The following is a 26,451-nucleotide window of genomic DNA, read 5'->3' on the forward strand; positions in this document are numbered from 1 at the left end:
CGATTCTGCCCTCTCCGACTTCACAGCCTTTGGTCTCCGGCCAACTGCATGCATAATTGATTCCACACGCACTATCATTTTCTTGATGTAATTGCTTTACTAAGATATGATGAAATCTAATGGATAATTTGCTATTTGAAAATGGGCAAAAAAATGTTCATACTTTTTATTGGGGGGAGGGCAAGAGAGAAGGGGGAATTCGGATGACCTGGTATTTAAGAATACAAAACAAAACGAAACCGGCAAAACGAACTTAGGCACTCTGCTTCAGTCACGTTGGTTTGGGTAGGAAGGTCTTTGTGACATATGGAAGCCAGTGTGTAAATCTCTTTCTATCTCATATCACCCTCCTTCATTCCTTCTTTCTCTGTCTCTCCCCCAAACTTTACAAGCAAGGGATCCTAACAAGGTAAAAAGTAAACAATTTAGTCATCACAAGCCTTATTATTCAGTCTATCCAGGAGTTTTGCCATGTCGGTTTATTTAACTTCCAGGAATGTAAACACTGACACAGCCCTAGAAGCAGCAAGAAAGATTACAGTATTAGAGTTAAAAACCGTGAGCATGGAGGAGCTGTGCTTTATACTCAGCTATAATAACACTTTACATTGAAACATAGTGTTAAGTCAAAACCGACTGGAAACTTGTGCTTATATGGAGTACAAATTTCATTCTAATAGATTGGCATAATCTCATGTACCCAGAGTAGATTGTTATATAATGGAGAAAACTGTATAAATGTCAAGTACACAAATAATTCTACAGGAAGTAAATGAGAAGTATTAGAATTTCTTAAATCACCATTAAATTTTGTTGGTGGGACAGTCTCATTGGGTGCCTCAAAATCATGTGTGGCTTTGCATAAGTCTTTTAAAAATATATTTTGAGGGGATTTACGGACGTTGAAACATTGTTTTAATCCAAACCAGTTCATGCTTTAAATGTACCTTAAAAAAATTGTACTGTTTTTTTTTTAAAGTACTTAAAGGGAATGGAAGGGTAGTAAGCATATAAAGTGAATCCATCTCACTGTGGCAAACTGTTTTTCAAGTAAAGTCATAATAATGAACAACACATGATCTGAAATTTGATCAGCAAACATGTACTTATGCCAAGGAATTTTCTTTCTTTCTTTCTTTCTTTCTTTCTTTCTTTCTTTCTTTCTTTTTCTTTCTTTCTTTCCTTTCTTCCTTTTCCTCCCTTCCCTTCTTCCTTCCTTCCTTCCTTCCTTCCTTCTTTCCTTCCTCCCACCATTCACATACCAAGGTTCTGTAAATCAGTAAAGTAGGGGGAGATCATATCTTAATACATGTAATATACAGAATGGCACAGCTAAGCTGTCTTTTGGAAGAAACATTAAATTCACCACCACTAACAACAACAAAAAAACCTTTTTACAAAACTGGAAATGACAGAATTGTTTTAAAAAAGAAAAAAAAAAAAACCCACCCTACCTTCTGATGCTCAAAACTTCAAACTATTAATAGACCACCAGTGAGATAGACTGTCTTTGTGCCTTGAAATGCAAAATGAGGGAAATAATTAGCAGAGGAACAAAATTCTCAAAATTTGAAGAACTTCTGTGATTACTGGGGGTACAGTGAAAAGAAAATGCAAATTTCTTCCTGATCTTAATTAGATTCGATTGTGCGGTGGGTGTGTTGGATTTGGGGGGAGAGGCGGGGGCAGAGAGCGGGGGAGGCTGTGGTGGGGGTTGAGGCGAGGGGCTGTGTGATGTGGAGACAGGTTAACAGGGGCCTGGTGGTGTGGCAGGAGGAAAGGTGGCTTCCGACGCTCGTGCAGTAAACCAGTAAACGGTGTGCTGATGGGGCTAGAATCCTGAGCCCTTAATTTAGCTGGGCTCATTTCCCTTGGGTCTAGGGGATTCATTGGAGGGGAGGGGTGGGTACTGAAATAACAGCTAGGCTGCCTTAGGAAGGGGAAGCAGCCTGTGGGTTACTTTCCCCGACCACAAGGGAAAGCTGTGTGAGACGTTATGGGCTCTGCCTTGGGCTCTGTGGCCATCACTCAGCCTCTTAACGGGGCATCTGCACAGAACCCCCAACACCAGAGCACCCCTGACCGGCCGCCCTCCAAACGCACTCTTTAGAGTCCACTGGTGGTGGTTGGCCAGAGTCCCGCCAAAGTATGTGCAGCAAGTTTCACTGGCTGGATTTCCCCTTGCGTGAAATAATAAAAGCCCTGGCCAAGGCTTATGAATCTATTTTTGTTTCATTAATATTATTTATTATGTATTTTATTAATATTTTTAGGAGGGACTGTGCTCTCATTTGACCATTTGTAGTTATAATTAATACATTCCGTACTGGTTGTAAAAAGTGTATTTGCATTTAATTGCAAGTCAGGCTAAATTAATGGATATGATTTGAAACAAAACTCACTTAAAATATTCTTGCAGGGAGCAAAAGAAGGGACAGTCCTTGCATTAAATTTGTTTCTGGGTGTCTGTGGTAAGAGGCTTGAAAGGATTGTGTGGGTCTAACAGGAATCGGGTGTGTGTGTCCGAGAGACAGGGGGGCCACGCAAGGGGGAGGAGTAAAACCTGGGCAGGGGGAGGGGCAGCCGGGAGCTCCCATCTTTTCTTTAATTTCTGAGGTTACCAGGAGGGGCTTAAGCAAAGTGGTCAAGTCCATCTGCTCCAGGGAAGGTGGTAAAGAAAGGAGGTTAGTGGCAAGAGGGAAGAAGCACAAAGGGAAAATTGTACATTGGGAACGTTGCTCTCGCGGCCGTGGTGTAGACAGACTGGTTTAACAGACAGAATGATAGATTGTTTTGTCAAGGGTCCCAGGGTGTGCCCTGAACTTGAAGCACTTTGTTTATCTTGAATAGAAAGGGAAAAGAACAGACATAATCGATGTCTAGTTTTTAGGAGCTCGAAAGAGGTAGGAGAACAGAGAGGAGTCGGGGAGGTGGGGGGAGGTGCAGCCCTTGGTTGTGGCTGTCCATTAACAGATGAACTTGGCCGAGGGCCAAGCTTTAGATGAGAGCATGTCAGGGCCCCAGTGCAGCCAAGCCTTTTCAGTGTTTTTTTTTTTTTTTTTTCTTCCTCTTTCTTTCTTTCTTTCTTTCTTAAAAAAAAAAAAAAAAAGAAAGAAAGAAAATACCTGCTGACTGTACATCAAATGCTCCCAGGTCTTTGGCTAAAGGCAAGAAAAAAAAAAAAAAAAGACACAGCTCAATTTTTTCCCCTCTGAACCAGTTGAGGCCAGTCTTTTGGCTACACACACAGGTTCTATCATCTTTCCTGGCTTGCCATTGGGAAAAGAAGAGTTGTGATAACGCCAGTAACCCGAGGGCCTGGGACAGGAAGGGTTCGGTGTGTTCAAGAGACCAGCGTGTGTGAGCGCGTGCGCTGCGGCTAACGTGTGTGCGGAGCTGGGGCGGGGCGTGTGGGCCGGCGTACAGGTAGGAAGTCGGTGCCAACTAATTCCTTTTATTTTTAAATTTTTTCTAATGTGTATTTATTTTTGACAGACAGAGACAGAGAGTGAGTGGGGGAGGGGTAGAGAGAGGGAGACACCATATCCGTAGGAGGCTCCAGGCTCTGAACTGTCAGCACGGAGCTTGATTGGGGGCTGGAACTCACCAGAAGGGAGATCTGGGCCTGAGCCGGAGTCCTTCGCTTAACCGACTGACTGAGCCACTCAGGCGTCCCCAGTCTCCTGCGTACCCACCACCCCCACACCCGCCGCGCCCCGACCTTTTTTTTTTTTTTTTTTTTTTAAAGAAGTTAAACTCCTTGCTGGGAAAGACCTGTGAACTAGTCTGTTGGTGGCTGGGAAAGAAAATAACACCCAAGCAAGACCCAGGAAAGGCCAGGGATGGGGGAAAAAAGCGCCCCCATCGGAAGCACAGCACTTGCCGTGAAGGGCTGGTGGCAAACCCATGCGTCTGGGGCTTGTTTTATTCTCAATTATCTTATCTCTTTGGTCTGTTTCTGTGTTTTTTAGTTTATTATGACATTATGCATTCACTTATGAGTGTTGGCAAGCAAGAGTCATCAGCCCAATAACTTCCTGACATTTTTAGCTCTTTTAATGTGCAATCTTTGCCCTCCTGCCACAAGTGGCAAGGTAATTGAATTTCCCTGTTACTTACTGGCGGGAGGCATGTTCTGGTTCCCACCAGAGGAGCTGCTGGCACTAAAGCTGGGTTCATAGAATTTTGCCTAGGGGATACGGGGCCTTCCGAGTGGTTTGGGGGCCTGTCCGAAATGCAGTCCACACAAGAATAGATGTGTTTTTCCCATCACAGACTTGAAAAGCCCCCAGGGTGAACGGCCATATAAAATAGGATAAAATCGTGTTTACTTCCCCAGGCTGAAGCCTCAGCAGGGAGATGGGCTTTTCTTCTCCTTCTCCTGTAGCAAATAGAAACTGGGAAACTTTGGAGGCCTCTGGGCTCATCTCACAGATAACCCCAAACATTCAACAAAGCCCTTAGATGCTTTTTTCACTCCCACCTATGTGTCTTTGTAACCTGCAGGCTGAAAGAGGGGAAATAAGCCCTTAAAAATACATTTATCTCCTTTCATCTCCTTTTCCCCCCATCTTCAGCCTCTGTGAGTACATGAACTAAAATGGTGAAGAAGCGCTGCCATTTCTAGGTGTGTGAGCTTGGGCAGATTTCTTCATCCTCTAAGCTTCCATTTCCTCATCTGTAACATGGGGGGAGCCGCAGGACCCACCACACTGGGGACCCCGTTAGCATTGCAGGAAAACACTTGCCTGGTACCAGGTAAGCACTTGAGAAAAGCCAGTTACTATTATGATTCTGACTCATGGCTGAGCACTTTTTCTCCTATAAGAACTGATAAGAACTGGGGTCTCAACCTAGTTCCTCACAGTGTGGGGGTAGCAGGTTGGGAAGAGAGGTGAGCCGGGCAGGGAGAGTTCTAATGGGCTCAGAGCCTCTTTCTGCCTCAGGGTGGGCTCCTGTGGGAACCTGTGGGAAAGGGGCTGTTGGGTGGAAACAGCTGAGAGTAGCCCTTGTGGGACTGGTGAGGGGGGGGCGATTGGAGGGGCTTCTCCCCACTGGCAGCTCCCTCAGTGCTTGGCCTCTCTCCCTACAGAGAGGGATGGCGTGTGCTGCATTGCCAAGGGAGGGTACCTGGGTATGTGACATAGTCACTCTGGGTTCCAGTTCCTGCTTCACCACTGACTGGCTGGGAGTGTTCAGGCAAAACGTTTAACCTCTGGGAAATGGAGATAACCCAGGGCACCTCCCTTATATAGGGTCCATGCAACGAGTAAATGAGAGAAAGCACATACATTACTTGCCACCCAGGACACACTGGCAGAGTTGCCGTTGCTATACTATGTATCTGACGCCTTGTTATTCCATCCACAGAAGCCCCAGAAAGGAGATCTTATTAGCCCCATTTGGTAGATGAGGAAATTGGGGCTAACCAAGGGCTAGATAACTTCCCTGAGGGTTCACAGTTATGAAGGGTTTAATCCTTTGGCTTCTAGTCATCATCCTCTGTCACCTCCTCAAAATATTTGCAGCTTTCCGTAGTGGAGCTGGGCACCAGTTGGGTGGGAAGCGCTGGTGTTGGACGGCTGGCCCTCCTGTGGGTTCTGTGGTCAAGTTTTTTAGTCTTCTGGGAAAGAGAAGAATGTTCTCATCCAGTTCCTGGGCGGCTGTCCTGGGCGTATTGGCGGAGCCTTGGAGCTGTTGGAAAGAGTTGTAATGTGAGGAATTCTGCTTTGCAAGTAGTCACTTCTCCATCTGTCCAGAGTAAGCCAGAAATGGGGCGAGGGTCCTGTGAAGAACAGGAAGAAGGTTTCCTATTTGTGTGTGACTTGGTTAGGAGATGGCAGTAGGCTGACCAAGAAACCAAGCTAGGACTTTTAAGGGCTGGTGAACCCCCTGGCTTTCAGCATTTCTGTTCTCTTGTCTCTCTGACGTTCGCTTCACTGACCACACCTTAAAGGGGGGAGGGGGATAATCAGAATTATACTCTGAGGGGGAGAGTATGGGAGTGTGTGTGTGTGAATATGTGTATGTAGGGAGTGCTGGGGGGGTAATAATCTGCTTCTATGAGGTTTTCATTTCTAGCTGAGCAAGTGCTGTGGTAAGGCAAGTCTGGAAAGCATGCTAGGGGACCTGAGAAAATTTTTGAATGGAAACTACAGTCAACAACTCCATATGATCCACATGTGGCTTTCCCTGAGGCAAGTTTTCAAGTGCATGGTGGCCTCCCCCAGTCACTCCGCAGGCTGCTCTGACACCATTAATATTTGCTGAAGCAAGACCTGAGGTTCATTGCAGAGGGATTACATAATGTATTCCGAAACCAAATGTCAGGGTTTTCCTTTAATTACCCATCCTTTTGAATTGGCTGGGCCACCATCAACCACCATTTATATAGTTTCAGAGTCCATTGGGTAGTTTGGAGGTGCCTACTGTGTGCAGAGGTCCCATGGGGGAACTGAAGAGTTGGGCTGGGAGTTCTGCTCGCCTGGTATGCTCTTCTATTCTGTTTGAACTGAGGGAAGTTGTTCAACCGAGGGGTTGTCATCGGCATGGATTCAGGCCGTCTTCTGAGTTGGGGGTAGGGATGGAGGTGGCTGCTGAGAATACATGTGGGTAAAGAACTCCGAGCCTTAAGTTTCAATTCTCATGCTGCCCTGGGACTACTGGATCCTTGCTTCCTTGCCCCTTGCCTTTTCCCCTGGTTCTCCACATTGTCTCTACCTGCCCCAGGTTCAGGACCGTAGCGGTATTCCTGATCACCCCAAAAGAGAAGTTCTGAATTTTGTTCCTGGGACTCCTAGATTGAAAAGCAGAAATGATAAAAGGAGTACCATTGCTTTAGAGGTCCTATTTTTCCCCTCTAGTTTTCTCCCCATTCTCTTGAAAATCAGGCCAGCTCTCTGATGGTGGCCTTTCATTTCGTTTTCTTTTTTGGTTCTGCCTTCATTAAGGTAAGCATGAATTTAATGCCCCAAGAGGCAGGCCGGCGACCCTTCAGGCCAAGTGCCTGGATGTGGCAACGCTATAATAAATATTGAATGGTGAGAGCAATGGAAATTTAACAAAGCCATAACTGAGGAGACCGCAGAGGGGCAGCGGACTGGTTAAGAGGCTGTCGGATGAGCTGGGTAGTATTTCTACTTCAACCTGATTGAAATGTCGACTAAAAATCAATGCTGTTGACTAGTGATAATTTACAACGTTCCCGGTGCTAAGTAGTTCCCCGCTTAAGAATGCGTTGGCTGGGCAGAGATTAGTGCAGGGAGTTGTGTGTGTCACAATGAATCAGACGCATTATAGGTCAGCCCTTTATTTGTTTCATCATGACTTTTACACAGTTGTCATGTAATTTATGGCTGCTTTCACGTTGTCAAACATTTTCATTGCATCTTCTTCTTTAACACACTCCTGACACCGACGCGCTGTCTTGGAAGGCTTGGTATTATTTCATAATCCGAGAGGAGGCCTATAAACCATCAAATTACACTATCTTCGGGCTAATCTAAATGCGCTGCAGATTAAAATCAGAGCTCATTTGTCCCTGATGCAAATTATTAAGTTCTAATTATAAATATCCATTTAATTACCCCATACATTTTTATTTTGCGGACGCTTTTGAGCACTGCTGTCTGCGGGGGGGGGGGGGGGGGGGAAGAGATACATAGGAGACAATCTGCAGTAATTAATGTACACGTCCCAAATGTAAAGGATAAACATATGCTGCTTTGTTTGGTGTATTTATTGATTGATTAGATGTATAGAGACTTTGGCATCGGCACAATCCAAAGTTGAAATCTTTTTAAAAGTGAAAACTATTGAAAAATCTTTCGGGGAAGAAAAAACGAAATAGAGCCAACCAAGAGCTTTCTGCTAGAATACATCATCCTAAACTATGGGATTTTACCAAATTCTGAATTTGAATCAATCTAGATTTTGTAGAAGTTAAGGGTGAGAGAAATCCTAACTGTTTTGCACCTAGAATATGAAATTGTTATAGAAAAAACTGTAACGTTAAAAAAAAAAGTCATCCTTCTTTCCATCCCTGTTGCCATTTTCTGCTAGGAAATAACATTATCTGCCTGTAATAGGATGACAGTCCATTTGAGAGCATTATGATAAACTATTTTTGATTACCAAACAATAAAGTAAAAGAAGAAGAGAGATAAAATAAAAATTTGTAAAGGCCTTATAACTAGATGCTTACCCTTCCATGAAGGCAGTGGGGAAATTACCAAAACAGGTTTGAGGGAGTAAGGATTGAGGTCTTTTGGGATTTTTCATTTTTCTAGAGCTAAATTTTGACTTAAAAAATTATTTGTTTTTGAGAGAGAGAGAGAGAGAGAGAGCATACACATGAGAGTGGGGGAGGGGCAGAGAGAGAGGGAGACAGAGGATCCAAAGTGGGCTTGAACTCACGACCCATGAGATCCTGGCCTGAGCTGAAGTCAGACGCTTAACCAACTGAGCCATCCAGGCATCCCACCAAATTTTGACTTTTAATGATAATGGAAAGACACTGGTCTGGGAACCAGTATGCCTGGATTCTAACTCTGAACTGTGAAACTTTGGGTTCCCTTCCCCCTTCATTGGGTTCCTTTCATTGTAGTTTCCTTGTCTGTAGAATGAGTAGTTTGGAACTGGTGGGCCTCTAAGCCCCTGTCCTGTACTAGCATCCTCTAAACACCATAAGCAGATTCCCTGCTTCCTCTTCTAGCAGCTCTTTTTGGAATCTAGTTGGTGAAGGGGGCTCGCCTGCAGATAGGGCAGAATATTTTCTTTATTTGCCTCAAAGATAGGAGCTATGGTGGAGATTAAGTCTTGGGCTCGTGATCCCTTCACAGAAATCTTAAGAGTAACTTTCAAATTGCTGGAAGCAAAATTGAAGCATGGTATAATGGAATGGTGATAATTCACAGAAGTTTCCAGCCTTACAAGATTTCTCTGTCTTTTAATTGTTGCAAGCTGTTTTTTTTTTTTTTTTTTTAATATAAATTCTAAGGAGTGTAATGTGTATTTTCTCCAAGCTTGCTTTTTTGGGCAACTGTAACTGTGTCAAAATAGAAATACGTTTGACAAAGAAATCAGTTGAATTTAAACAACCAGGTATTTTAAATTCAATTAACCGACTGAATTCAGTGATATTTTGCTTCTTCCTCCCCCAAAAGCTGGTTTCTCTGTATGGACATAGCCTACATATGCTGAGTTCTTGGAGTTACAAATTCTTGCTTGTTAAAGGCATCCGATGCAACATGTTTAGAAGAACTCTCCCTCTGTTAGTGTTGAAGACAGCATAAATTGAGGGAAAATGTTCTTTTTTTATTCGTCATGTAGGTAAAAGCATATGGCCTGTTCTGGGACATGTGATCTTTGCAATCCATTTTCTAAACTTGGTGTTTACCACTGACTTTTAGCACGGATGTTTCTGTTTTCCAACTGTCCAGCAAATACCATTTATGCATGGCATTAAATTAGGTATAGAATGATGTTTTCAGAAGCATGCTGATAAACAACATTCAGACTTACCCTTTGGATAATGATTATTTAAAACTTTCTTTTATTATCCCACATGCTAAGAATAAGGGGGAAATGAACCAGTTGTGAAATAACGTGTAGGACACAGGCACTCTTGAGATCTATAGCTTCAATAAAAAAGCAATTTATTTAAATTACTGCCTCTTTAATTTATAATGTTTTGGGGATTTTTATTAGGAGTGCTCTATTAGGGCACTGATAATCAGCTGTTTCAAATTTTGCATACTCTTCTGTCTCAGGCAGAAAAACAAAATAAAACCAAATGCTAAAAAAAACAAACAGGGAAAAGGAAAAAGTTTAGCCCTGACTCAACCCAAAGGAAGATAATGGGCAGACTGAGTGAATGGTGGCCACCCAGAAGCATTACTTTCCCCCCTTCGGTTATTACCTGAAGAGAAAGCACGATAGCATTCACATGCCAAAGAGATAGGCGACAAAATATGTATTCAGATATGATGTTTAGGATTTCATAGCCCGATAGTCTCTCTTCTCCCCCTACCCTGCATTGTATTGTGCAAATGTATCAGTGGTGTATTGTTAATGTGTGATAGGATGCTACTGCTAGGACAGTCTGGGCTCACTAATGGGGTCAGCTGTGTCACAACGTGATATATGGATTATGTTTACCGTGGCATATTTTGTTTGTGAGCTGGGCTGTGAGATGGGAGCAGATGATAAATGAAGATACCTACAGTTTTCACACTAGGTCCTGTGGTCCCAAGTCTCCAAAACAATCAAGCACTGCTGATAATGGAGAGGTATTTGTGGGGACATAATTGACTTCAAAGTTTTAGATCTCTGGCTGAAGTTTAGGATGTGATAGTCCATTAAGTTAATGTCTTTACTTAAAGCTCCTATTTGACTTAAATAAATTATTTAGGGTTTATTGCCAGCACCTTGGTAAACTCATGAAGCTTCAGGCTAGTTAAATAACTTTCCAGTGGCTTTTCTGTGCCTTCACGATTCATTTGCTTGGGCTCCTTCCTGTGTGTTTATATGACTTCTAAATTTCTTTCTCAAGTTTCAGTGGCAACGAATGATTTTTCTTACTGGTGAGGTACACCTATAAAAGACTTTTCTCTTTTGGAAAAAAAACCCCAAATACAGTGAAACTATCATCATAAGATATCCCCCCCCCCCACACACACATGCTTATATGTATGTACCATACATATGTGCATATATACATACACACATATAATGTGTGTGTGTGTGTGTAAATATATCTAGTGCTTGTATACATAGTGTGTGTGTGTGAATATATATTTGCGTACTCTCTCTGTCTCTATACGTAGAGAGAGATTGAAAGAGAGTAGGAAGATCTTCAGATTTACCATGATTCCATTAATATAACAGTTTTAAAAAGTCATCCATATGAATACTTCTTTTCATCAAATTCTGACTTAGGCAAATCCGTTTCACACTGTTTGTCTCTGAGGGTCTGCTGTTCACATAGCCCTGGATTGAGGGGCAGAGTTTCAAGTTTAGGGACAACAGTTTCAAGCTGAAATCATGGATGGCAGCCTGCACCCTTGGCCTTCACTGAGTTTAGGAGGCTAGTCTTTCTCTTGGTGGCAGTAACACTTGTTGCCTTGAAGTCCTCTTCTTCACAGTTCTGCCGCAAGTATATTTCCTGACCCGCCTCTGCATCTGGTTAAATGGACTTCAGTAATCTGTGCAGTTACTTCTTACTTATTTTATATCCTGAAAGATATTAAGTCCAACAAGCTTTTACCCACTGAGTCTACAGAGAAAACGGCCAGGCAATTTTTGTTTCAATCTCCGTGTCTCTCTGGAGCACTGGTTCCAGAGGCTGATCAATAGGTTTTATTGTAGACCTCACTGCCTCTAAAAGCATTGTGACCTTATCCTGTCTAAAAATAGTATTTGCTCTTGCCTGCAGAACCTTGACCTGTGAAAACCCATTTGGAACATAACTGACATATCTAGTCAGCTGTATATCCAAGACATGCTCTGTGAATGAATTCTGTGCAGAACTGTCCGGGAGAACACTTTCTTTGAAGAAAAATAAATACCAGTTCTGAACACTGGGAGTGTACCTGCTTGCCTAGAGAGGTGATGGGCCACACAGTGGGGAGTGAGGAAGACTCAGGAACTAGGGAGCTGTTGAGAGGGGTGAGAACCTTCACAGAGGACTCTCAGAGGGTGCATCTGGTCCCCAATAGGGCAGGGGACTGCAAAGGAACAGGAGGAGTTTGAGCTGAAGTGCCAGGTGGCTTTGAACAAGGTCCGTGACCCTTTTTATAGAGAGTGATTCCCTGAATGCTTTCCTCGGCACCTTTTGTCTTGAACCACGGTAGAAGGGATCCTCCAAAGCAGGACCTAGATGCAAAGAAGTATTTCGGAGTTTAAAGTAACTCCCCTATTTAATGATAAGGAATTATTGTCACTTTAATTTTTTTGGGTGTGATAATGGTTTTGTGGTTAAAAAAGAGGTCTTTATCTTTTAAAAATACATACTGAAGTATTTGGTGATGAAATGATAGGATGTCTGGAATCAATGTAAATAATCCAGTGGGTAGGGTTGGCAATAGGGTTATAGATAAAACAAGTTTGGCCATGAGTTGCTAGTGATTGAAGTCGAATGACGCACACTTGGGAGATGATTTATACCGTTCTCTGTACGTCTGTATGTATGTGAGATCTTCCTGAAAATAAAGGTGCTGCCTGACTGGTCAAGAGCAAAATGGCCTTGCCCAATGGATGTTGTTTCTTCACTAAGGATTCAGCTCAGAGGTAGTGATGGAGGCAGGTATCCTTTAGGGAAGAAAGTGCTTGTGAGCTCAAGTCTTGTATCTGGAAAGTTCATCGTTAAGGGGATCCTCTTAGAGTCTTTGCTGTGCACCGTGCTTCATTCTTCTGGAAGCAAAGGACTGCCCAAATTTGTTTTGGCACGTGAAGAGGAGTTGGAGCTGGAGTTGAATTGAATTCTGGCACCAGTGCCTCCTTTCTTGGTGGGTGTTGGGAAGAGCAGGTGGGAAGTGCCCATTTACCTGGTAGTGTCGAGGAAGATAAGGCTCTTGGGCCTTCCTGTGGCCATCAAGCTCTGGCTATTTGAGAAAGATGGTTTGCCTGAGAGGAGGCTGGCCGTGCTCTAAGGGAGAAGGGGACCGAAGCCCAGCGGAGAGAGTGCTGGGGCACAGCCTCTGGAAGATGGGAGGGCGCAGGGCAATGGTGGAACCGCTGTTCAGGGGCATTTGTTCTGTTTAGCAAAAGCCAGGGCTGTCTCAGCTCAGCTTGAAAGCGAGGTCACTGGTGGGCTTCGTGCGGCTGGACATACATTAGAGCCGGGGTGGGCCCGGTCTCTGGCGCGTCTGCCGCCTGGAAGCTGAGAGCAGCCTCACAGAGCCATTCTCAGACACAGGCCCCTCTGCTTTCACAAAATGTCCGCTCCTGCTCACTTCATGCAGAGGCTATTATTAGCAAGTGTCACTCGGTTATCTGAGAGTGGCGCTTTTAGCTGCCATCGAAGTGCCTGACACTTGGGTTTACAGCAGATTAAATTAAATTTTAGGCTGGTTTGGCTTCACTGGCAGTAGACAATAGGACCAGCTGTTGTAGAAATGTAACCTGGCACCCTCAAGAAACTATGTGAGTGCGCAGGCGCTCAACGAATGCACCTGTGGGAGTTCTGAGCATGCAGGTGGCTCTTGGGCAATTAAGGACCTGACAAGCCACCATTGTGGGAATGGGGAGAGGGCCATTGTCTGGGGTTGACCACCGGCTACACCTCCATTTCCTCTTCTCTGCATTTCATCCCTTCCCAAAAAACTGTTTGTTCAGACAGATTGTTTCTCCATCTTGGTTTCATTGTGCTTGTTGACAGAAGGGAGTGTATGAAGCTGGAATAATCTTTCTGCTGTTTGCACATCCATGTCACTGTTTTTCTGCAAAGGGGTTAAGTTTGCATGAAAACACCAATGGGAACCAACGGAAGGGTGTAGGTGATTTTGGGCTCATTCCAACATGGTGACCGAGTTGACGTGATGGCTGGTATAGGCAGAAAGTCTGGCTGCTCCCCTGGCCTGCCTTATACCTCAGACTCCTGTAGGTCCAGCAGGTTGTGGGGAAGTCTTCTCTTCCAGAGGCAAATGTCTTTGCTTTCCTTGGCACTTGGTGTGCTTGTGCCTGTGAATTTGGGACCTTTGTGCTTCTACTATTGAGTCAGAGCAAAATCGTGTACGTCAACATCACTTACTTAAGATTCTTCAGAAAACTGTGTGGATAATTTCTCCTTATAAACAGAACACAAATGTGTACGTTGTTGCACCGAAGGGCGATGCTCTTTATTTTTATAATCTGGATTTTAAAAAATTCTGCGGCACTCGATTTCCTCAGACTCCAGAATTTATACTCACTGATTAGAAATGCATTATGCAAATAATTCAGTTTACATATCCAAATACTGTTTTGCATCATTCACACCTCATGTCTTGAAAAAAAAAAGTGAAATTTTCCTCAAAATAAACAAAACCTGCAGAAGAGTTTATTGTAAGGGTGAAAATTAGAGAGGCACCCATTTGCCTGGGAACTTTGGAGGTAGATTCTAATACTTGTGCATACGTAATCTTGCAAAGTTTTTTTTTTCCTTCTTTTTTGGCTTCTATGCATAGGACGTGCCATTCAAGGTATATGATGTTATCTTTGGCTTCCTGAATTTTTCAATGTTCAGAAAAAAGAAGCAGTGGCTACATCAGATCCATATTTGTGCATATGTACATACAGCCATAAGTGAAAAGTTAAGTGGAGGAAATTGAAGGAGATACAAAAATTGCTTACCAGTGACATGGTTTTGCTGCTAGAGAAAGGGGGAAAGGAGGGAGATGAAAACTTTTGATAACTCTTGTCAAGAGAGAGTTAACTAAGCATAGCCATGAATGCTTCAGTTCCAGATTGGCAAATGGCAAGGCCCTGCAAAAGTATCTCTGCTTTCAGTGGGTTTTTATTGTCATTGGAGTAATTCAGGGGAATACAGGATGTGACCTCGAGGCCTTGTCTTTAGAAGCACATTCCCAATGCCCACGTGAATGTCTAAACCAGTGGCTTTGACCTCATGTGTCAGAACAGAATTGGCGTCAGAAATCTGCCCAGGATTCCAGTGGTTCCAGCCTCACTCTCTGGGGCGGTTAACCTACTGCTGTTGCAAAGCCTGTCAGATTTCAGGAGGAATTTCCCTCAGAAGGAAGGAAGGATGGCAGGAAGGGAAGCAGGCAGGCGGGAGGGGACCTTGCCTTTTCTCTGTGGTCTGAGTGCCGTCATCTTTCTCAAACGATGCTCCACACCCATCTCCCCTAACAGGTTACAGACACATTTTTGGCACCGCATAAAGTAAGCGTTCCAACATGTTTTTAATCTTTAACTTTCACATCGTTAAAAGTCTGATGTACTGACTTTCAGCTGCCTGCAGACAGTTCAGGGCACAGCACCTGACAGGTGTAATGTTTTGTTTTATGTCTCTCAATATGGAGGTTATAGAATCAAAAACTCTGCGAAATGCTTTAAAGATGTTGATATCCGTATGCCAAACTCTCATGGTCCTTAGGTTCTTTCTTGCCCCACTTTCACACCTACATTTTTTTTTGTAGCCTGTATTTGAAAGGGGCTCTTGGTGTACGTGGGAGACAAGAAATTTCTTGGTTTCGTGTTACCTACCAGAGGGTCAGGACTGAGAAATCCCACTTCTCCTCATTTTTTCTCAAGGGTTGAGAGATATGTCCTGTAGCTCTTTCAAAGAACGAACTCTCCTTTTGTTGTGGGTCATAGGGAGACAGATTTGGTGGTACTGTGGCTGCGGGTCTGAACTCAAATGATGGAAGGCCAGGGACAAGTAACCCCGTGAGCTACTGCCGTGAACAACCACATCCTGATCTTTGCCCATCAAGCAGCGGCATGTTGATGGGTCCGTCCAGCTTGACTGGAGCATGAATAGTAACTGCTGGGTCCTCGGCATGCCCCATGGCACCTCCTTTTACATTCTGGTTCTGGAGGGACTTTTAAAGGAACTTGGTAATGATAAGTGGGCTCTTAAAATCTCAGTGTTCTCTGATGGGTTTCTGTGTCGTCTCTCACCCGCCCCTGGTGGGTGGTGATTCTCAGATTGAGTGTGATGCTTCTCGCCTTGTCCCCCTCCCCCCCCCACCCCATGTCTGTGTGTGTGAGAAACTGACATTCTCATGTGCGATGGCCTCCCATGTGCTGTTTCTGGCTGGCCCCACCTCCTAGTCTCCACTTGAGTAAGCATATTGAAATTCAGGTGAATCAGGATGTCGTTTTACAGGAATAATCTGGAGTCTACTCTAACGCAGACATTTTACAACATAAATACATTTTATTAATACTAAGTAATAACAAAATTATTGGGACTCACTTCATGCTGGGCTGCAGCACACCCATGTGGAAGTAAAGGTCTGATCCACTGCCTTCCTTATACAGTTGGGGAGCTCTGTGGACCTTGATGGAGGGAACCAGACAAGAGTTGAGGCCCAGCCTTTTTGGAGGAAGTCTGGAGAGAGAAAACCTAGGCCTAATTTTGCTTTTTCACATTGAGATAGCTAATATTTTTAAAGTGTTTTTTAAAAAATGCCTCCCTTTCCCTAAAATTGAGTCTTAGGGCAAAAGCTCTTGTTCCTTGCTGACCAGAGTATCTGAGCAATCAGAGAATAAAGTACAGGTTTTTGAGTCTAATTTCCTTCATGAAAGAGGGAAGTAAATATTTACTGAGCATCTTCTTTGTAGACATAGAGTCATGAAGTCCTAGCATCTACCCTCTCATTATACAGACGAAGAAGGTTGAGGCTGAGGAGGGGCGATGATGGGCCTGAGGCCACTCACTAGGCAGTGATAGAATTGGCACAGAGCCCAGGCCTCACACCCTCACCCTGGCTCGCTCTACCAACTCATACAGCCTCTCCTCACCCAGCAGGACCCAGGGTGACCCTCCTGTGCTTCTGCCGAGAGACTCGTGCTGCTTCTGGTGCTTTTATGTGTGATGGCTAGAATGCTTTCCAGAACTGGAGCTTTGCTGAGAAAGACTCCAGAGAACGGTCCTGTGCTTTGCCCTTTCCTCACGGCCTCCTTCTTTCTCTGCCCTGTTTTGGGCAGGCTTGCCTTCCATGTTTCCTGATCGGGCTCACACAGTGTGGTAGTTCTGAGGTTTGCACAGTGTGCAAATGGGGCAGCTTGGCATTTTTATCCAGATCACTGGACATGGGGTGGGAGGGTGGAGCTGGGGTGGTGGGGGAACCTGTACCTTGTCAGTGTTAGACGGGTCTCGAGAATTGACCAGCTCAACCTCTTCCTCCTCCACATGTGTTCTATTTTTAAAGACATCTCTCAATAGCAGGAAATCCTTCCTTTTGTCTACCTTAAATCTCTTATGCTTCAGTTTAAACCCATTTCCTCTTCATTCCAAAGAAGACAGAGTATCTCATCACCAGCTTTGGGCTGAAACCCCTCATGTTTTACAGTTCTTTGCTCTGTTCCTTGCCACTTCTCCTTCCTGAATATTCCTGAATAACCTCTGTTACCTGAACTTGAATTCATGGATCTATTGTCTTTTAACCCATTTATCATTTTTGTACTTCTCTTTAGAACCTCCTGGTTCTAACCTTCCTGGATCTTTTACTCAAACACTGGTCTGATTACTGTGCAGCGCACTGGCCAGATATTTTAGTGTTTTCCACATTCCTTACTCTGAGACCTGCACTCTGGTATCTTGCTTACTTTTTAAAAAAGAGCGAGCATTCATGTTCAGCCTGGTGTCCAGGAGGAGTTCTAGATCTTCTTCAGCCATCTTTGAGTGCAATTAAACTTTCACTCCCAACTGTATTGAAGCCACATCTCTCCTTTTCCAGACTCTCCTCTCTGTCCTTGTCCATACTGAACTTAGTTCTCCCCTGGTGTCCCAAGCCCTGTGGCCACCTCTCTGTTTCACCTGGTGACAGGGGGTTATGATCCTGCCTCTTGGCTCCTCTCCCAGTGACAACTTCATGGAGGCTGAGAAATACAGTGAGTGGCCTTTCTTGCCTCACTTACTGCTGGTGAGAGAGCTGTTCATAACTTTCCGCTGACATCTGGAGAACGTAGGCTTTGGGGAGCAGAGCCCAGATTCCCTGGGAGCCAGCAAAGCCAAGTCTTTTTTGAGTTTCCAGCACAATCCGTGTTACAGTAATAGGAATTGGTCATTGTGTTTAATAGTAAAACAAAACCTAAGTGCACACGAAAAGCACATCCCTTCTGTGTGCTGGGGTGAGGAGAGGTGACAGCGAGTGTGTAGGATGATATGAAAAGCATTACGGGCATGGGAAAGCATTTCAGAGCACACAAACATGGCATGAGTAATGGCAGGCTTATAGCCACGAGGCTAGATTTTCAGCCCTGCCTCCCTTTTATGTACCCTAGTTCAATCTGGACGTATATGGAGTGGTGAGAAGAGGGGTCGCCTGCCCTTCAGACTACAGGGCATTTGTAGCACAGGACCGTTTCGTGGGTGTAGGCCTGGCAGAGCCCAGAGAACAGCCTCTGTCTGGATCTTTCTCGGACTGACTTGTTCACTTCCCGCTCTGCCTAGCCCAGAGGTGATTCGGTAATCCCCACGGTATGACCTCACAGTGGGTTAAGTGGCTTGGGAACTTTAGCCTTCAGTCTCAAGTCAGGAGCACAAATAAGGAAGCTGGGAAGTTGAGTGATCAAGAGTCGGTCGGCAAGTCCTGCATCCATTTCAGACCCTGCTCCCAGGTGCCCCTCTCTTCACCGCCACATTCTCCTTGCCTGAAAGCACTGGGCTGTGCTTCGAGGAATAAAGAGGTAGCCTGGTCCCACACACATGCCGAGTGCTTGCTGCTGTGTTTGCCTTTCCCTGAGCTGGGTGGCTCCAAGGCCACTTCCCCAGCTAACTAAGAATGTGTGAGTGGGGACCCAGCAAAGGCCTGACCCCCATCAGGAAGTGGCTGCAGCCCCTCTGCTCCCTTTGGTGGAGGTATCGCCCTGGGATTAGTGAGAGGGCATCGGTAGTATTCATATGGCCTCCTGGGGGTTGGTATTTTCTACTGCCAAAACCATAACCGTTTCAAAGGCAGGGATCGGGTTTTATTTTTTGTATTTTCATGTCTCACATAATGCTGGTCTATAGGTGGCGTTTAGTTCGTACTTTGTTCTGGCTGATTAATTGAAAATTGAAAGGCCAGCATTTCGATTGGATTCCTTGGCTCCCTGTTGAGGAAAGGTGCAGAGGCTAGATGAGTTTACCTTCTTCTTTCTCTCTGTGGACAAGCTGAGAAGGGGTTGGGATGGGTACGATGCCTTCGCGGCCTTCACCTGCAGGCGCATTTTCTCTTGACGGAGCAACGAGCTCTTTGTAGCTCTGCCCCTTCTTACCTGGACTTCGGTGTGGGGGAGGCTCCTCAGGGCTGGGCCAACCCTGAGGAGGGCAGCTAGGGCTACCCTGGGAGTGTGGGTAGCTGGGAGCATAGCCTGTGTTCAGAAGGGAGTGAGTCCTGCTTTTCTTCTGGTAGCTCTGGCTGGTGCTGGGTTGGGTTTAAATGGTGATACTCTTTCTTTCTTTTTGTGTATGTGTATGCAAGACCTTTGATATTTGAGTAGGGAAATCCTCTCTAATGCATGGAATTCACAGACTCTGGCAGTGTTACCCTTTTCAGTGTGTTGTGAAGAGAGTCATCCAGACCAACTAGATTTATTTGTACAACTTTGATTTCTTTCATAAGAAAAAAATTCCAATTTACGTTTATGTTTAGATGGCCTGTTCTCTGAGTCTCAGGGCTGTCCAGAAGTGGACTGCTCAGCAGGGCCAGGCTCAGCACCACTGTCCCATCAGTGGCCAGGGTGCCTGTGACCTCTCATGGTACTGGAGGTGGTCCAGCATGAGAGCACTCCTCTTGAGAACCTTCGGGAGCACTGCTGGCTGGAAGTGCTCTTGGGGAAGTCTAGGAGGAAATGGCTTGTGTGGCCAGGAGTCCCTGTGCTCTGCCTCTGCCCACCTGCCTGCCTGTCTTTCTCAGGCCAGGCTGCCTTCCTAACTCTCTTCTCCCCACCCACCCTCCTTGCCTCCTGCTCCTTCCCCTCCCCTGATCTTTCTTTGGGCATTTAGGAGAATTCAAGATAGTGGATCTAGAATCCAAGTCTTCACCACAGGCCAGAAATCTTTTCCATAAAGGTGCCTGTCTGTGGAAGGCATTGAGTCTCTGGCCTGTTGAGATAATGGGTCTCCTGCTCATTGAACTCCAAGGTGTTTATAACACAGGACCCCTTTGTCAGTGTTGACCCAGCTGTGCTCTCTTCTAAAGCTGGGTCTTACTTCTGTTTCCCAGATACTGGTATGATGGGATTATTAGTTGTGGCAGGAGGCTTTTTCTTTTTGTTTTCCTCCGCAGTGGCCAGGGATGAGTTGGTTCCATCGTGGATGGGAGCAGGCAGCCAGCCCTTAGAGGGAGGTGGGATCTAGAAGGGAGAAGGCAGGATAGGGAAGGTCCTGGCAGAAATTGAAGGTAAGCTCCAACAAGAGAGAAGAAGCAGGAGTTCTTGCTAGAGACAGAGCCAGCACCCATCTCTGGTGAAGGTGCCCCTATGGGTGCTTGGCCTTAGGGCACCTGGACTGTGGCTTCTTCAGTGTAGCCTCAAGGGGGGCATGGAAGCAGCATGTCCCTTACCACCTGGCCTTGAACGCTCCTGGGGACTGAGCCCAGGGGGGCAGGAACTCCATTTAGTGCCACCCCTAGCATGAAATTCCTTGTCCCACATTCCACCATCTTTTCGTGGTGTCGACTGCATAGACTGGGGACTGGAGCATGATAGGGGGTGCCTCAAACCTAATTAGCTTGTGAGTCCCTTACTCTTGTCATCCTCCTTCCAGGGGAGAGCGTTTCAAAGTGTTGTGTTGGGTGGGAAAGACAAATTCACCACCCCTCAAGGCTTGGAGGCCCGTGGAGTTTGGTGCTGGTGGGGCAGGTCCTCGCTATCCCTGAAACTCTTCTTAAAAGGTGACTGTCCGGTGGGCCGCCCATACGTTGCCTCTCTCAGGGGTAACTAGAGGTGGTGGTGTGGTCAGATGTGACTTGTGAGCTGTGCCCTGAGGTGTCTGTTTTTGGGTAAAATTCATCTCTGCGGTGGCTAAGTGGTAAAACGCCTTCCTCCTGTGTCATCCGAAAGGACATCATGTGGGTGGGCAATGTGGTCAAGTGTACTCCTTCACTTTAGATGTGTGTTGCAGTAAAACCTGCCTGTTCTCCTACCCCTCCTTCAAGGTGACTCATAGTTGAGAAGCTGAAAGAAAATAAGCCATCTTCACCAGACTGTGAACCTCTCCAGGCACTGAACCAATCTCAAGTGATGGGGATGCCCTGATGCCTACCTCACTGAAGCCTCTTAAATTAGATAAACAACATGGAGTTCTTCAGGGCTTTTGTTTTCACAGGGCCAAAGAATTAGAGCTGAGGGGAGAGGCAGATACCATCTAATCTCATTTTGTAATTCAACATGTGTTTATTGAACATTTGCTCTGTGGCCAGCACTGTATCAGGTGCTAGACCTGCAGAGGTGAGCAAGACTAGGCAAGTTTCCTCTCGTGAAGGGTTCTCATTTGGAAGATGAGTGTGTGTGTAGGCATGGGGGACAAATTCTGTCTGCCTGAGGGTCAGACACAGACATGCAGCCCAAAAATGGAAAGCCCGCAGGCCAGGAGAGGACAAGGGACTGGTCCGGGCTACCTAACTACTTAGCACAGCTTAGCCACCATCCAGATTAGGTTTTCCTGAGTCCCCAACCCATACTTTTTCTAGCACGTCAAGGGGCTGCCTTTGGCTACTCAACATTTATAGGCGGGGATCTAGGTGCCTCTGAATTGCCCCCTTTAAAGCACCCTGCGTAAGTAGGCTTCCTCTTCTCACAGCTCCCCAGGAAAGGTTGAGCATAAAGCTTGCTTTGCAGCTCCCACTTCAAGTGTTTCTTAGCCTTCCAAGTTGTCTGGATAAAGTTGTGGCCCCAGGTCGCTGCACACATATTCATTTGTAAGTCCCTGAGACACTTGTGTATCCTGGGAAGACTTACTGTATCTTTGGCCCAGTTAGTACTAAGCACTGAGCCATATCCTTTCTAAGGCATTTGAATGCCTGTCCCAGTTACTGGCAGGCCAGCTTGGTGAGTTGGGGGCAGTGAGTGAAGCACCTCATATTCTTATTTATTTGTTTGTTTTGAAAGAAAATTCTCACTCCCTTTACCGTTCTTCCTGTTCTTTTGCCTCCATGGAAACAAAGTGCACAAAGCTTGGAAGAGAATTAGTGACACTCCTCCCCACCAGTGTCTTATATTACGAGCTTCTTCTGTGCCTACTGCATTTTCAACTTATTACAGCTTTTCTGTGGCTTGGAAAATTCGTTGACTGAGTGATGATTGTTTTCATGAAACAGTGCAACTTGTAAAGCAATGGTTGTCATTAATAGTGCAGTTATGTAGAGAGTAGCTCTTTAAGCCTTCAGTTTCAAATCAGATTAGCGCTCTGTTAACTTAAAATAGCCCCAAAAAAGAAGAAAGAAGAAAAAAAGAACTGTCGGAAATCAGAGGGAAATATTAGCATTATGAAACATGTTAACAAGTGGCCATTAGCACTTTATGTCTGCATGAATAGCATCTTTAAGTGTTTTATTGGTAACAGAATGGAGTGGAGTCACATAGAATGGCATTACTTTTCAAATTGGCAAGTTCTTTTAATTCAGACTTCTCCTTGTTATTGCCTACTGGGGAGCATTTATTCACCTGTCAAAATGTACACCAGGGTGGGAAAAGGTACTTTAGCTGTTCTGGCTGATCCCGGGCTCTCAGGTGTAAGGGATTTGTCCCTTTACCATGCCTCCCCCCACTCCAGCAACCCTCCCCACCAGCAGGAGGGTGAGTCAGAAAGTGCAAAAGGTGATGAGTGATGCTATGGAGGAAGTGGTCCAGTGCTATGTAAGTATGTGGCCATATGCATCTCAGTGTGCCCAGGCAAGTGGCTGGCTGCCACGAGGTGTGTGTGCGGATCACTGAGCTGGGGGTGCTCAGAAGAGCTGCTGGTGGTGGGCTCTTAGCTTCTCCTTCCGGAGGCTCCTTCTAAGCCTTAGGGAAAAGACTCCACTTTGGCCTTGACTGGCCTCTCTCAAGAGCCCCCTCTTCCCCATTCTGTTCCCTTTCCCAAACCAGCTGGACCCCTCTATTGTTATAATGCAAAATGCTGTTCCCTCTGGGCCTCAGGGCCTGTGGGGAAAATGGAATTTGGCAGAAACTCAAACTCCAAAGCCCAAGTGACCCCAGGTCTGGCTGCCTGATGGTTTTATAGATATGGCGTTGAGTGGCCTCCTGGCAATTAGGGATTCTGGAGGTTCCCTCCTTCATTTTTCAACACATTTTTTTGCAAACTTGCCATGTGCCAGGAACTGTTCTTGGTGTTGAGCGCATAGCAATGATCAAAGCATTCAAAAATCCCTGACCTTGGGGTGCCCCCATTTTAGCTGGGGAGACAGATAGTAAATGAATAAAAATGTGAATTATATAGTGTGTCAGAATGTGATCAAACTGCTTTGGAGGAAAGTAAGGCGGGGATGAGGGATGGGGAATGTGTGGTGGGCACACTTTAAATAGGATGGTTAGGGATGGCCCCACCAAGAAGAAAGGCTCCAAGGAATGAGACAATCGGCCATGTGGATTTCTGGGGGAAGAGAGTTCCGAGCCAAACAAATAACAAATGCAAAGACCTTGTGCATAGTCTGCCTGGTTGTTGGAGGAGGAGCAAGGGGCCCTTGCGGTCTGAGTGGAAGGTGTAAAGGAGGTGGGTGGGAGCTGAAGTCCAAGGGACAAGAGACCAGTGCCTTGTTGGCCATTGTGAGGAGTTTGGCTTTGACTCCAAGGGAGATGGAAGCCACTGGAGGAGTGGCATCATGTGACTTAGGTTTCTAGAAGGTCACTTTGGCTGCCTTTTGAGACTTGTGTAGGGGGAGGTGAGGCAGAAGCATTCAGGAGGCTGTTGCCCAAATCCTGGCCATATGATGGCAGTTTGGGCCATGGGGATGGGCATATGAGAGGGGGCTGGATTCTGGACACATTTTGAAGGTGAAACTAACAGGATTCACTGACAGATTGGACGTGGGGTGTGAGGGTTAGAGGAGTCAAGGTGGACCCTAAGATGTTTGGCTTGGTGACTGGAAGGATGGAATTGCTGTTTACTGGGATAGGGGAGGCACTGGGAGGTGTCTGAGAGGATGGAGGTGCTTGGTCCAAACTGTGGGGCTCCCCTTCCTCTTCCACTTAGGGCCACAGGTGGCTGTTAGACTGTCGTGCTCAGGAAGCGTTGGGAGGGAAGGGAGTGTGGCCCTCATGGGGCAGTTGGGAGACCTCCAGTAGATCGCTTGTAGCTGAGATGACTTAGGCCAAGCTCTGACTTGTAGTTGTTTAGAAAAGGTGCTTTTTTTGAACTGTTTTATTCAGTTTCTTTCTCTATTGTTCATTAGCTACCAGAGACAACTTGATCTTTTGACTCAGAAATATGTGCTTGGTGTCTTGCATTTCTTTCCTGAAGCTTGTTTTCTCAGAGCTCAGGTCAATCACCAGGGGCTGCTGGTGAACCATGGCATTTGGAAATGGGTATATAAGCTGCATCTTTCCCTGGACTTCACCCTCTCCAGGTGCTGGAGGATTATCAGCACCTCTAAAGAGTCCTTTTCTGAAGATGTCTCCGTGGCTCTGCTGTGCCCAGATCTGCCATTCCGCCCTGGGTTTGGAATTTCTTATGGAAATCTGTTGTCCTCCTTTCCATAGGTCCTCCTCCTCCCTTTCCCCATTCCTGGAAAGAAGTTGGCTGGCAGATAGAGTGTTTTTCCTTGAAAGGAGAGAGGAGAGCCCTCTAATGGAAAAGTAAAATAATTCTTGGAATTCTTATTACACCCAAGCTAGCCAAAGCTGAGACCAAGTAAATTATTTGGAGGTAATTTGCAAGGGCCTGAATCAAACAAATTGCTTTCTTGCACTGACCTCAGCTTGATTCTTTAGAGCAAAAGCTGGCAACGTTAAGAGTTCGGTGAGAAACAAGAGAGAACGTTTTTTTCTGAGTCACTTTTGTGTTGAGGGCATCTTCTAGGCTTTAGGGCTCAGAGGTGAACATCTTTTTCCAGCAATAGGTTCCTTATCATAGGTGGTGCTCCTTTGCCCTCAAGTATCAAAAGGCCTCAAGTAGCAGCATTTTGAGCAATGAATTTAACATCTATCAAGTTAGCCTTAGTTTTCTCTTTATCTCTTCCAAGGTGCTGGCTTTGCTACATGTAGCACAAATCATTCTGGAATACTAGGTAGCTCAAGGGAGAACCCACAGAAGAGTCTAGTCTGCCAACTTAAAGGTCCAGCCTGTTGTCAGAGAGGCTCTAGGGGAAATCCAAAGGTCTCCAGCCTTTCCCATGGTCCTAGATATGGAAGCACCAGCCTCTTCCTGAATCAAGTGGAGATGGGTTCCTGACATCCCCTCCTCATAGCTATGCCCCTTCTTGACCAGTTTGCTTGAAGTGCTTGAGATCCTTTCCCTACCGAATATATCCTTCCCATCCTGGAGGAAAACAATGTCCCCTTTAGAAAGGGAAAAGTCCAACACAGTTCCACATTCGCTGTTCCATAAACTTACAACTGCATTCCTTTACAAATGTGTCTTGGGGATGTTTGTCTTGCAGCCACTGGCAACTGCCTCGTTTTTGACAATGTCAGACTCAGTGGCTAGGCTGCCCTGTTGGCCCCTTTTGCTACTGCAGGGAGAATGGCCTGAGGCATAATTCTGTGTCCCCCAAGAAGCTTCTCTCTGGCTTCTCTTTCGCATCAAGCCTTGTCTGCCACATTCTCAAACAAGTGTGGCTGAGTTTGAGTTTCATCCTATTTTTTATTTATGTAATTTTTGGTAGTCGTTGTTTGGATGGGGGGTTGGTAGATGACCCTAGGGGTAGTTAGCATGTTAGGTTGGCTCTTTGAGATGAATAACTACTTAGCTGTTGCTCAACTACTTTTGTTTGTGAAATAAAGGGCAGCAAGCACCACGACCTGAGAGAATCTTAGGTTTATTGTGATTTCTTTTTTGTGTTTGTATATGCCCTGCTCAGTTAGGGTATTACCCGTAACCCCATAGGAACTAACACCGAAGGCCATATGATTTTATTTGATTTTAAAGCTTTAGAAATCTGCGTGTGTAATATGTCTTTTGCGATTTTTTTTTTGTTCTTTTGCTTTAGAAAGTGTAATAATAATCCATAATAATTATCCCATAGTATGCTGTCCTTTGTTACAGGAGCACTGGATTAGTGTGAAAACGTGTCCTGTATACAGTTTCAACAGCTTGATTTTGCTTCTTCCTTCCCCCTTCCACACCCCCTCCCTTTTCTGTCTTGTGCTATTTGGAAGACAATTTCCACATTTCTGCCATATGTCTTAGAAAAGCTAAGGACTAAGAGGCAGTAGCAGACTTAGGACAGCGAGCTAGTTCAGGTGGGGAGGCAGCCCTGTATAGCAGAGACTGTTATGCAGACAGAGAGCTTTTCAAACAGCTGCATTTGGAAATATTGCTTCCCCTTCCCTGCCCTCTTTCTTGAGAGACTCCCAAACATCTGAAAATGCAAAAGCACTTCACCAGGTTTTAACTTTTCTGGCTCAAACAGAAGCAGCTTCAAATCAACAAGAGCATAGCAGTCTTTGTATATTTTGTAGACATTTTTTGAGCTTCTTAAGCAAAACAGGCCCTCTCTTTTCTTCCTTTCTTTGCATCCTCCTTTCTTTCCCTTCCTTTCTGCCTTTCTACTTTCCCTTCCCTTCCCTCCCTCCCTTCTCTCCTCTCCTCTCCTCTCCTCTCCTCTCCTCTCCTCTCCTCTCCTCTCCTCTCCTCTTCTC

At 45.4% G+C, this 26,451-nt stretch overlaps 1 protein-coding gene across 20 annotated transcripts in view; it reads left to right on the forward strand.

Annotated features, from left to right (window-relative positions):
• BCL11A (BCL11 transcription factor A) overlaps window positions 1–26,451 on the forward strand; it is a 165,074-nt gene that overhangs the window by 84,485 nt on the left and 54,138 nt on the right. The window contains exon 1 of one of the 20 annotated variants that reach the window (XM_060605256.3): window positions 3,179–3,426. The exons of 18 other annotated variants lie outside the window; for them this stretch is intronic. Coding sequence is in view for 1 of the 2 variants with exons in the window: in XM_060605247.3 (XP_060461230.1) it covers window positions 4,686–4,758 (73 nt within the window). In the remaining variant the exon portion in view is untranslated. Of the gene's footprint in view, window positions 1–3,178; window positions 3,427–3,793; window positions 4,759–26,451 lie in introns of those variants that run through there. One more of the 20 variants, XM_060605247.3, reaches the window with a different exon arrangement.

The sequence above is a fragment of the Panthera onca genome, chromosome A3 (assembly GCF_046562875.1).
Source record: "Panthera onca isolate mPanOnc1 chromosome A3, mPanOnc1 haplotype 2, whole genome shotgun sequence".
Taxonomy (NCBI): Eukaryota; Metazoa; Chordata; class Mammalia; order Carnivora; family Felidae; genus Panthera; species Panthera onca.